Here is a 13870-nt window from a genome sequence, read left to right on the forward strand (position 1 = left end):
ATGATTCTTTGGTGGATACATGAAGGGTTTATAACTTTTTACACAAAATCATCGTTGTTATCAATACTTTTTTGTTGTTGATTTTAGGGTTCTAAAATCATGAAACATTAAAATGTAAGTTAAAGCTTATGAGTTAATTGGAACAAGTTGAAAGTTTATGCCTATATCACTTTTGTTAAATATCCGAAGTTTATAGATTAATTCACTGTCAATTACTATAGCTAGAATAGTTATACATGTCATCATGCGTAGTTTTCTTTTAGGCTTAATTACTAGTTTAAATTGTAGATTTTAGTTTTAAAAATTTTACAATTTATTAAATTTTATACACTTAAATTTGTTTAAAATTGTAACGACCTGACTTGGTCACTACCCTATATAGTACAACTAATAGTAGTGAAAAATATTTTACTTAAGAGTATAGATATATAAATACTAGAACTTGTATTATACTACAAGTATATAAGGAAAATCAACAAATTATTTAGGTGCAATATAAATACGGTAATCAAATGATGGAACCTATATATCTTAAGTTATCGATCAAGCAACTACTATATCTATACAAAACTACTGCTACAAGATAGTCAACAAAATGTCATCCAACTCCTATGCCACTAGGTGGCCTCCATAGCAACCCTCCAATCCTATCTCTACTCTACTCCTATATCACATATGATCATTGCAGTCCACACCACATGGAAATATGTAAAGGTAAGCTAGAGTAAAAAGAAATAGTGTAAATACGTCACATAAACATTACGTCATCATTTTGTATTGAACTACATAGTAACAGAACAACACGTTATACAACACAAATTAGCACAATGCAACTACAAATCAACACAGTTTCATAGATCACCTTAATTCAACATAGGATATGGGCAACACAACCAATTCAACACATCATATGCCCAACACGATAACTCATATGTATCGTCACGCATTTCAACTAGGAGATCTCCTACAACACAGGATGAGCAGTTTCAGTAGCTTAATCCTATCGGACTGACAACACAAGGTGATAATTTTGGGCTTGCTAGATCAATAACAAATTGGATATAAATCCACAACATAAGAAACCCAATTTCTCGGATGTCACCACTTAAACAAGGAAGTATAATATTAATGTTAGGATAAAATAGTTGGGTATAGGCCTACCACAACATTAACTAGCTTAACCAAGCCTCCTATGGGATTAGCCCACCAACTACCCTCCAAATACTATAACCTTTCGATACTCAGTTAGGAAATAAGTTCTTGACTTCATACTTTACTCGATTGGTTACTTGTAATCACTATAGCTCGACTTGACCCTTATACTATGGTCACTTCATACACGTGTACCTTGACCTTACCTACACACGGTACCAGCAGGTTCCTAGAGGACAAACAACACAACATCTACTTCAAGGATCAACTTCCCAAGAAAGGTTTTTAACAAATTAGGCTCTCGGAGCACCACAACACAATATCCACATAATGAGGTATGCAACTTTCAAAAATATCTCCTCTAGTTCTAAGTGGTTAATCCAATTCAACAACACAACAGCTCATTATATTTTTCACAACAACACAATCAACACATAACTTTTCAGCTCATATCTTCATCATTACAACTCATTTACAACATTGTAATCAACATGCATCTCAACAACACATCATATTTTCGACATAATTACACAATAACACAACTTGGTCAACGCATGACATGGTCAACACTCAACGTACAACTCACAACTAACTCATCATATAACAACTCAAACTAGCAAGAAATCAACACTTTATCAATCAAGTCATCATGTTTTTCTTCAACAACTCACCGGTGTTACTCACCTTGCACCCGACATCATCCAAGCAAGGAGTTCTCTTCCTCACCCACGTCTAATGTTACACCCCCACGCTCGAAGTGGCTAAGGTAGAAGCCCTTGAGACCTCTCGCTTGACGTGGTAAAACACCACACATAACCCCATCTCAAGTAAAGAGTCTCTACTTGAGTCTCACCTAACATCATCACCATAACACCTAATGAAAACCAGACAAAGAGCTTTGGCTTGACCACCCTGGGCACCACATAACATTGGGCCCAACGTCACCAAGTTAGAGAACTCTCAAGGCATCCACGCCCAACCTCGTTCAACCCCGTTTGACGCAATTCCAACCCGAGACGAGTCTTCTTTCCTCACATTCGGTGCCACTAATCCTGCGTCCAACGTTATTGAGATAAAAAATCTCAAGTTAGAACAACACCAAACGTGTTGAAGGTGCGCCCGACATGATATTAGAATTTTGCATATGTAGAACCTAATCTCGAGCCAAAACCTAAAAATCAGCAAACATCCCACACATGCAACCAAGAACAAGATACTAATTGTGACGTAGTAGGTTGGTTCAAAGTTAGTGAATACTAGAGGGAAGGGTATTTAAGACTTTCTCTGAGAACGAAGCCTCGTAAGCTCATTCTCAAAGAAACCTGTAGAGAGGTTTTAGAGAGAAAGACTCTGGTCCGTGAGCTTCTTTCTTTCCCAAACTTTTCTATTTGAATCTTCTTCTCCCCTAGGTCACTAATTCCTTCTTTTCTTCTTGCAATTCAAGTGGAGAAGCTTGTTCTAAAGAATTGAAGCTCGTGGGTTGAACTCGGAGGAAAATCTTCTTCTCCTTTTTTCCTTGGTCGTTTTGAGTTAATCTTTAGGTGAAGGAAGCTAGATTGTAAACTTTTTGATTGTGTGTGAGTTAGGAACTCATTTGGAGTAAGAATGTTGAGAATCATTGATTGATTTGAAGAATTTCTCATTTTTGGGAAAATTGGGAAAATTGGTGATTTTGACGTGTTGATGGTGGTATGTTGAAATTAAGCTTGTTTTTGAGCTATATGAAGTAGATGTATTTCATTTCCTGGATTGCATGTGTCTGAGTTGGTTGATTTTCAGGTTTTTGGTTAAAGATTTTGAAGTTGTGAGGGTTGTTGTTTGAGTTTATGTCGGGCGCAGTTCTTGGCGTCGGGCGAGCGTTCATCAGGGAACTCCATTGTCTAATCATGTCGGGCACGAGGTTGGTCGCGCCGGGCGAGATTAGGAATGGAATCCTCTGGATGAATCACGTCGGGCGTGGAAGAACCACGCTAGGTGCGATATCAGATAATTGCTTTGAATTTTTATTTTTGATATGGCGCCGAGCGTGATCTAAGCTCACCGGGCGTAGAGACTCCTTAGGGGTCTCTGCCTGGGGTGGCACTGGGCTCAGGAGGACTGCACCGGGCGTGAGACCCTTGTGAGGTCTCTGCCTAATTTCACGCCGAGCGCGAGTTGGGCACGCTGGGCTTGGGAGACTTCTTGAAGTCTCTGCCTACCAACACGTCGGGCGTGATGATGCTACACCGGGCGTGAGAGATCTTTAGAGCTCTTAGGTTGGGTTCAGGTTGAGCGCGAGTTACTTGCGTCAGGCATGAAGGTGTTTGGTCCTATGATTAAGAAAATGTGGAATATTGTGATATGATGAGAAGATATAGTTATGTTAACTAATAAATTTTGACAGATTTGCAGGTAAATTAATTGCTTACATCATTATTATTTCACATATTTTTTTTTCGTCCCTAGAGTATCAGGGTCGATAGCAGTGACTAATCTCCTCGTTAGATTGGAGGCACCTCAAAGGATGAGATAGTTGGTCCCAATGTAACGACCCAACTGGCCACTATACTCACAACCACAGCGCACCAGAAACACTAGACAGAATAGAACGAGTATATAATTATAGGATCTAGAATATAAATATATACAATGTCCTAATCCGACTAGAGTTAGGGTGTACAAACGAAATACAACCAAAGTAGCCAGATAGTGGCCCAACAAACAAACATCCGCCAAACAAGACTCCTCCCTTTGCCAGCTGCAGACTTGTCACTATCACCAGTCTAACCCTGCTTTGCTCCCATACATAGTATGATCATCGCAGTCCAAACCACATGGAAACAACTAAGGGTAAGTTAGTGAAAAGAAATAACATACATATATATATATATATATATATATATATATATAAATAGTAAACAGCTACCCCTATCAGCACATCAAATCAACACATCAATTAGCTTAACAAAATCAGTTTAAAATACCACGACATTCGGCAATAACAGCACACATCTCACATCATCAGCATACAACTCATCAACCATACAGCATAACCGCAATAAAACATACAATGCGTCGTCACGCATATAAGTTAGTATTGGTCGCTTGTAATCGGTATAGGTCGACCTGGCCCCTATACCGTGGTCGCTTTGTACATGTGTGCCTCGACCTTGCCCATACACGGGATCACCAAGACTTAGAGGAGAACAGCAAGTTACCACTCCAAGGGTCAGCTTTCCAGGGAGGGTTTTCAACAAATTGGGCTCCAAGAGCACCACAGCCACTCAATCCACACAATGGGATGAGGAAATTTCGAAAAAAACTCCTCTAGTCTTAGTGATCAACAACTCAGCCTTTCGGCCTACATCACCTTAGCCTTTCAGCCTACAACACCTCAGCCTTTCGGCCTACAACATCCAATATCAACACACAGTACAACACAACTGTACAACTCAACATATCAACTCACAACAGTATACAACTGATACAGCTCAACATATCAACTCACAATAGTATACAACTGATACAGCTTAATCATATCAACTCACAGTAGTATACAACTGATACAGCTCAACATATCAACTTACAATAATTTATAATTGATACAACTCAACATCAACAAGCAGCGTTAACCACAAGTCATCACATTATAATCAACAGCTTCTACTTAAACTCAACAGTCTATAGTACAACAATATTTTAATTCAACATGATAATCCTCCATGACAGCCCAACTCAGCACGGCAATATATATATCTATTATAGCGTAGCATTACATCATTAACAGCATATACGACATACAACATATTCTACACATAATATGGCTCATCCACCTTATTTACAACTCATCTATCTTGTCAAATTACCCACCCAAACGACACCAATCAATCTAAGCACCTAAAACAACTTTCAACTTAACCAAATCACTAAATGTGAAATGGCAGCCATCACAGAAAATAGCGCGTCAGGAGTTATACTACTCCTACCATGCTCGTCCTTATCTCATATGAAAGATAATAAAATTTCCTACAACTCTCATGAAGACACCAAGTCCTAATTCCTTCATCTACCTTGTTAAAAATGATAAAAACCGCAACAGCTATAAATAAAGCTAGCAGCTCGACCCCTCTTCACTAAAACAGCCATATCTAGAGTTCTACAACTCCTTTTTGGGTGAGTACAGCACCATTGGAAAGCTAACATCCAAGGCTACAACTTTCATGAAGACTATAAAGTCAAATTCTGAAAGAAAAACACAAGCCCGGCGCATTAAAATCAAGCCCGGCGCATTAAAATCAAGCCCGGCGCATTAAAATCAAGCCCGGCGCATTAAAATCACGCCCGACGCAATTCTCAACAGACCTACCAAGGTATATTGCGCCCGGCTCAATCATCCTGCGCCCAGCGCATAGTGAGCCCGGCGTGGTCCTCCCCACGCCCGGCGTGATTCACCCAGGGATTCCTCATTTCAACTCACGCCCGGCGCGAAGAACTGCGCCCGACGCAAATTCAAACAGGAACCCTTACCTACTTCGAAAATTTCATCAAAACCTGCGAAAATCACTAGGAAACCAACATGCAAACCATCCAAAATCCAGCATTTTCATCAAGCATAAAAAAAAACACTTCATTTCCAACATGCAACCATCAACAAGTGAAAACCTCGAGATACCCAAACCCCGGAAACCCGAAAACGAAAATTTTCTTCAATCACAGCCAAGAATCAACCTCTTCAACAACTATTGAGTTACTTGAACTCCATTGACATCCAAAAATAGCGAAGAAAGCTAGCTTTCCTTACCTCGGTTCAAGAATGCCGAGCTCCGAAAAGAAGAAGCGGGAGAAAAGAGGGAAGGAATGGGAAGCTCCGCACGGCACGACTCCGGAAGAAACAACCACCTACTCAGCACCTTCAATCCAAAGTCATCACAAGGAAATGAGGACACAACCAGCCAAAATGGAAGAAGAGAGAGTGAGTGAGTAGAAAAAAGAGTGAAAGAGAGTTAAGTGCAAGAGAGGGGAGAAAAGTGAGAGGGAAGGGTTCATAGGTCTCACACCCAAGATTTAACGCGACTGCATACATAAGGTAGGTTTCGAATCCCTAATCTTGCTTAAGCGTAGATCAACCCCTACTGCTGAATCACACGCTTGGAGTTTTGTTTTACATATTTGATAACGACATATGAATAAAATGAGTAATTTGTTTTTCTATATTACAAAAAAATTTAAAATTAATTTTAAATTTAAAATACAAAAATAAATTTATCTCAAACTTTAAAGAAATAAAACGTATTAAATTTTTGTATATTTTAAGGTTAAAATTTTTTAAAATTTTTATTGTTTCACCTATTTAATCTTTTAGTTTCAATAACTTAAAGCAAATATTTTTAGTTTATATATTTATTTTTTTATAAATTTTTTTAATCTTTATATTTATAATTTTTAATTATTTTAATTTCTAATATTATATTTTTTTTTATCATTATCTCTTTTATATTGACAAATATATAAATAATTTTTTGTGTTTCATGTCAAATTTATTTTTACATGATTATAATAAATTAGATCCTCAACCTTTCATGCCTTTTTTTATCCTATTTAAAACTCTCCTTGTTGTCACATTCTTATTACTGTTACACAATTGAAAATTTTTACTACGTTAGATAATATTGAAGAAAAAAATTGATGATAAAAACTTAAAAATTTTAAAAATTATAAATATAAAAACTTAAAAAATTATCTTAAATTATAAAGATTAAAAAGTTAAGAAAAAGAAGATTAAAAAAGAAGATTTGCCGGTACATGTACCGGCAATGAATTGTCTTTGACTTGTGTACCTCTTATCTTAGGCAGGTCGCTTTCGGTGAATAGTCTGCAATCACTGCATACATTCAACTTCACTGTCACACTCAAATACAATGCATTTCTCTACCTTTCTGTTCATTTTGCATAACTTTTCGTATTATTATTATTTTCATACATCATTTCTTTTATATTTACAATTATAAAAAGTTGTCTGATCTTATTATATAAATATTTTTTTTTATTATACATGTACATATAATATAATGCTTACTGTGCTAAACTCTCATCACTGGATCCAAACTGAGTTATTCATTTTAAAAAATATATATTAAATAGTATTTGTTTAATTTATTTTTGAAATTTTAAGTAATAATATATTCTTATTTTATATATCAAATCAAGTTTTATAAACATGTATAAAATACTACTATGTTGTGTGCGCAATATGCATACCTATATACAATACAACGTATCAAAAATGAGAATTTTTTTTTAAATTTTATATATTTTTAATCTCTCAAATTTATGATAAATTTATTTTTAATTTTTTAAATTTAAAATTATTATTTTTAATTATTATAATTTTTAAAAGTTTTATTTTATTTTCTTATATCATCAATAACATATTTAAAAGTGATAAATTAAGACAGTTAGATAATATCAACTGAATTTAATGTGATGTTGTCACTAATGAGAATATTAATAGGTGGATTTTATGCAATAATATTTGATAAAATTATTAACAAAATTTAAATATAAAAATTAAAATATAATTTTTTTTAAAATTACAGGGAATAAAAATAACAATTTTAAATTTAAGGAATTAAAAACATATTTATTATGATAAATGCCAACTACAAATATATAAATTATTAAATTATATTTAAATGGTTATATATATATATATATATATGAATAATTTTATGATACAAATTTATAATTTTTATTTATAAAAAAATAACAATAAATCATCATATTTATAAAAAATTCATTTAACAAATTTGACAATTACATTACTAATATCTACTTTTTAAAAAATTTTATAATATCTATTAACTAGTGTGAAATATATATATCTTACACTTTTTATTATTTTTTTTTTGAAGGGAATACTTTTATTATTTTAAAAAAGCATATAAAAAAACACATAAAAGATAATAATTTAAGTATAAGCGATATTTTGTATGAACGTATTGTGAGAGTTATCTCATTTTATTGTCGTGTGACTCAACACTTACAATGATAAGCATCATTCTATACTTTAGTCTCTTTGTTTTTGTGTTTCTCACTTTTTTCCCTTTTATTTTATTTCTTAATGAGATGTATACACTTGTTCTTTTATCAGTAAGTATCAAACAATATCTTTTTCTTTTATTGTTTACCATATATCAAAGAGAATCAATATGGAAGCATCTTTTGACATAAAGATTACAAGTTTGAGAGAAGTATTATGTCTATATTCTTTGAAGACAATAAATTGGTGTTAATGCAGGAAAAGTCTTAACCCTGATAATAGAAAAAATATTAATTAATGGAGACATTATAAAGAGTTGAAACTAAAAGAATGGTTTTGATTTGATTTCTTTTCATTGGATACCCTTAACCACTACAGATTTGACACTAAAGCTCATCAATCGTGTTGTTGAATAAAATCACAAATGCTTCTCTAATCAAACAGGGAGAGATATTTTGTCCATTGATCAATCTCAATCACAGAACAATAACATTTGGCATAGGCATGGCAACAATAATCTTGGTGATTAGATAATTGGATTTTATGCTCTTGAGAATCCGTAACGAAACCAAAACCAAAAACAAAACCATCCAATTCCTTTAATTTCAAATTAACTAGTGTAGTGGCCCCAACAAGCAGTGGCACAAACGCAAAGGGAAGCTTCGCATTTTGAGGTGCATGAATCATTCATTGCTTTACACAAACAATGCATGTGAAGGTGCATGTGCCATTTTCAACTCTATCACAATACTATTACTCATACCATGATCCTTTCAATTTCCGACCACTTGCACTTCTTTTAATTAGTCAATAAACTATTTTAATATTTTGCATCATAACATCCGACAATTATCAATATTGGACTATTAGTCATCTAAGACCAATTCCATGAACTTGAATCCGTGTTGCGGATTTACTTCAAAAATTAAATGTACTTTAGTTAAAGATTTATATATATATATATAGAAAAATGATTACTTTTTCAAAAAAGAGAAAAGAATAATAATTAAAAATGAATGAAATACAGCTAAATTCCATAAAGTTCCAAGTTTGTGCAAACGCAGCCTCCACGCTTCGCAAATTATACCACAAGTGAGTCAAGTACAGCTACAGAATTCAGTGTTCTCTGTTATAAAAATAAAATAAAATCACTGTTCTCTGTGTCAACTGTACTCCCTGTTGTGCAGAATTTTAACTCATTAAAAACTCAGTTTCTACTATTAAATCAAATATATCAAAAAGGAAGAAATTGAAGAGGAGAAAATGAAGTGAAAATCGTTTGTTGGGATTAAAAGATAAGGAAAAATGAGACTCGTGTAGAATGTAATTCTAAGACAAAGTAAGGAGCATTGAGAGAGAGGTGCCAAGTATTATTTTACTTATTTTTAATAATTTGCTTTTTTCAACTTGTATAAAAGGAGTACATTTATCCTTTTAACAATCTCAGTAAGTAGGAATTTCGACCACTAGGTTGCTAATTCATTATTCAAAATAGTTCTATGCATTTTAACCTTAATCAAAATGTATAAAGCTTTCCTTCATTTGTATAAAGATAACTTAATAGTAAGGGTATGATGAAAGCATAGAGCCATATATCTACCCGTCTGCTCTTGGATTGAGACAGAAAATTTTATTCCATTACTTTTCATAACATACAGCACAAAGGGCAGATAAGAACATATCATTACACAATGTAGAAGTTGCAGTGCCAAGTTAAAAAAATGAAGCCTTAAAAAACTAGGACTTGGTAGAAAAAACAACCCTTCCCAAAAGGAAAAAAGGTTGTGGTTATGGCAGACATGAATAACTTGCTGCCATAGCCAAGCCCTAAAAAACAAGGCTTCATAACACCGAACTTGACAACTTCAACCAGCCTGACAAGAGCACATAACACTGGAGCTTCTAACCTGCCCTTTGAGTAAAACTTATCCCAAACATCATGTGAAGAACATAGTTCAAACACATGACACATTTGGTAAACAACTTAAGAGAGGTACAGGTAACTGTAAAAACTTGAAACAGAAAACTAAGACACACATGGGGGCAAAACCGACGCAAAGCTGAGCTAAAAACATCAGGTGCCAACACCAGTAACAAAGATTCCTAACTCCAGAACCCGGTAGCTATGTTATCAGAGATATGCAGCCATTTAAAAGGTGGCGATGGATGCCAAAAAAGAACAGGTTTCCCATTGAAGGAACCTGCAAAAAATGAAGGCTAAATGACTGCACACTCCAGAAAAAGAAAACCGAGTCACTGGACGATGAAGACCGGTTAATGGACCTAAAAACTACTGTGCAACACTATGCATAACAAGCTTCCTGCAAGTTGTGATCCTGGCCTAAATTGCAGTGTGAGATTAGTTCTTCCAGCTCAGGAGAGGATGTCACACCTCCAGAGAAGCTCCACAAGCGTGTCAACCGTGCTGCTGTTGATTGCATTGCAGTGCTGGATGTTGAGTCCCAACAGGGTGTGACCCAATTTTCTCAAAGCGGGCAAGCTCCTGTCTGAGACCAAAGTACAACCTGACAAAGAAAGAATTTGCAGATTAACCTGTTTGGCATGTGCCAGGGCTGCAATCCCAGCATCTGTTATCGTGCACTTGGAGACATCAAGATCACATAGCAATGCACAGTTTTCAGCAATTGCCATCAAGCTAGCATCGCTGATGTTTTTACAACCATCAAGATTAAGATTTTCAAGGGTCCAACCATGCAGATTGACCAAGGATGAAACAACTTTGTCGGTAACGTTTGTGCAACCACTAAGATTCACTTTAACCAAACCAGCCTCAGAACTCTCAAGCAGTGGAAGAAGACCTGCATCTGTCACTGCCTCGAGTCCACTCAATTCAACATGCTGAAGCTGAGGGCACAGCTTTCCCAACACAGACAGGGAGGCGTTGCCAAATCCAGGGCAGTTGCAGATAGACAATGATCGAAGTGATTCACATGGAGTCACTGTTGGCAACACCAAATTCAGATCTTTGATCCCGTAGCAGCTCATCAACGACATGGCCTTCAATTTTGCACCACAGTTAAAAAGGACACCAAAAAACCCAAATTGGGTAATCCTGTGGCACTCTTCCAATCGAAGGCTCTCGAGTGATGAAGCTGCCTTGGCGAATGATATCAACCCATTGTCTGACAGAAATGCACACTTGTTAAGGTGAGCAATTTTCAGATTTGGACAACCCTTTCCAACAGCTTCAAGCCCAATATCTGTTACTCCTCTGCAGGATGCAACAGTGAGAGACTTCAGCTTCTGCAATCCATTACCATTACCCATGACCCAGAACCCCTTCTCACTGACATTTGGGAGGCAATTAAGGACAATATCGGTAACCGACTTGCCATAATGTCCAATAACAGCTAGAGAGAGATCAGAAACAGTCAGTGCCTGGAGCTTCACCTTTGTGAGAACCAAAGATGTTGAAGAAAACAATCCAGCAATTCCCTGATCACTAACACCACTGCAGTCCTTGATAGATATGGACCTTAGATGGGAGCAGAACTTCCCAATAGCTCTAAGACCTTCATTGCCAATGTTAGGACATGATTCTAAGGACAGCTCAGTCAGATTCTGGCAGTTCTTTGCAATTGCAATTACAGCCTTATCAGAAATTGAGGGGCACTTGCAAAGGTCAAGCTTCTCCAGCTGTTGACATCCATTAGCAATCTCAATTAGGCCCTCGTCACCAACAGTGGCAACATTCCATAGAGAAAGAGACTTCAAAGAAGGGCATCCATGAGCAACTGCCTTGAGACCAAGACTAGTTACCCCACGAACCATGTTGCTTCCACGGATGGAAAGCTTCCCCAATCCTCCTCGAGATGCAGTACCAACAGCTATGGCAGCAAGTCTAACATCTGTTGCCTTCTTTCCTTCCAAGCTTCGAGAGAGGTATCCCTCACCACCAAATTCAACATCATCACCCTCCTTTTCACTCTTGATCTCCACACTTTTGTTAACGCAGATTTCGTTCTTGCAAATACTGCTTAGAAGCATGAGCCAGCGCTTGGAAACGCAAGCACATGCACTCCGGTCTTCGCCAGCAGGCAACCTCCTAAAGATCTCAAAGAGACACTCATCTGGCAAGGCTTCAATAGAGGTTTTCTGCTTCTGCTCAAACCATTCTCCATCAAAAACAAATGGGGCATTGACACGTGATCTCTTACGAGGAGGAAAGTACACATCAACTTGAGGACCAAGAGGCAGGAAGAAACTTGCTTCCTTGGGGTTGGCGTATATTGATCCCCCAGGGCAAAAGTCATCACCTCCTGAGAACCCAAACATATGCACAAAATCAGCAAAGCACAAAAATTGAACACATAAACACAATTAAACATATAGATTCAACCAGTAAATAGAACAAACAGAAAGCATCAATCCATGAATGAAATATTTCAACCGCCAATAGAAATCCATATATGTCTAAGAACCCCTTGCATCCTCTCAAACAAATACCAAGAGAAAAACACACAATTCTTAAAAAAAATCCAAGCTAAATCATCTATCTCATCAACAACTTACTCTACGCATATCATTACATCTCTTATCAGATCCTCTAAGCTATCAAAACCATTCCTCATGCAAAATTCAAATACCAACGAGAAAACAAAGCATACATAAAATCAGATCACCACCCAGCACATGCCAAACAAGACTTCCATCACCCAATTCAAAATTTCACACTTATACTACACGATCATCCACGACCCCAAACAAATTAAGAAAAACCAAGGTCAACCCACGAACTTTTCCCCCCAAAACATCAAATGAAAAGCATAATCATCACCAGAGAACATAAAAACCTTCTACGCACCCTATTAGCACAACCTAAACAACTGAAACCCATAAAAAATTTTGGACCAAAACCAAAACCCATCACCCAAAAATCGAAGAAAAAACGCGACGGGTCAACGAACTCACCGGAAAAGCCGAGAACTTTAGACATGGTGCGGGGTGGTGAATTCCGAAGCGTTGTTCACGAGAAAACCCTCGAAAGAGAGCAAAAAGGAGAGCGAAGAAGAGAAGGACGGCGAGAGCGATGGCGGCGTGAGATCGTTGAGAGCAATAACGCATGAGAAAGAGAGTGATGGATGGAACCCTATGAGATAGGGCAAAAAAAGAAAGAGAGAGAGAGAAAGAGAAGAGAAGAGAAGAGATTTGGGGGAAAAATGAAATGAAGGTTAAGTGTTGGGGAAAAAGGAGGTTTTTATTGTAAAGGGAAAGAGATTCCCGTACACTGAACGGTTTCCTACATCTACATGCAATGTATCTGTGCAAAGTGGGTTTTATTTTTTTCTAATATTCTCTACCCCACCACCACAAACCACAAACCACAAACCACTGTGGCTCATGGGTTTTCTTTTTCTCTTTATTTTATTTTCCTTAAATATTTCTCTCTATTCATATCAAAAGATTGTTTCATTTATTTTTCTTTTATTCATCATTATTATATATAAATAAATTATGTTGATTTTAAGTTTTAACTCTCTTTTTTTGTCTTTTGAACAATGGCATGTGAAATATAGGAGGTTAAATACTTATATGATGTGAATTTTTATAACATCTTCTTTTAAAAAAAAAAAAAAAAAGAGAATAAAAAATATTTAAGGGTTTGTTACTTATTATTTTTACGAAAGTTTATATGGGAAATGATGAAATGATTTTTTATTTATCATTCTTGTATAATTT

At 36.1% G+C, this 13870-nt stretch overlaps 1 protein-coding gene across 1 annotated transcript; it reads right to left on the reverse strand.

The window, feature by feature from the left end:
- Nucleotides 1-9785: 9785 nt before the first annotated feature.
- Nucleotides 9786-13415, reverse strand: LOC109811077 (EIN3-binding F-box protein 1). The gene is made up of 2 exons (XM_020374707.3): nt 13103-13415; nt 9786-12450 (listed from the first exon to the last, which is right to left on the reverse strand). The coding sequence occupies exons 1-2, from the start codon at nt 13125-13127 to the stop codon at nt 10544-10546; spliced, it is 1932 nt and encodes a 643-aa protein (XP_020230296.1). The 5' UTR covers nt 13128-13415; the 3' UTR covers nt 9786-10543.
- Nucleotides 13416-13870: the final 455 nt, after the last annotated feature.

The sequence above is a fragment of the Cajanus cajan genome, chromosome 9 (assembly GCF_000230855.2).
Source record: "Cajanus cajan strain Asha chromosome 9, NIPB_CcT2T_4, whole genome shotgun sequence".
Taxonomy (NCBI): Eukaryota; Viridiplantae; Streptophyta; class Magnoliopsida; order Fabales; family Fabaceae; genus Cajanus; species Cajanus cajan.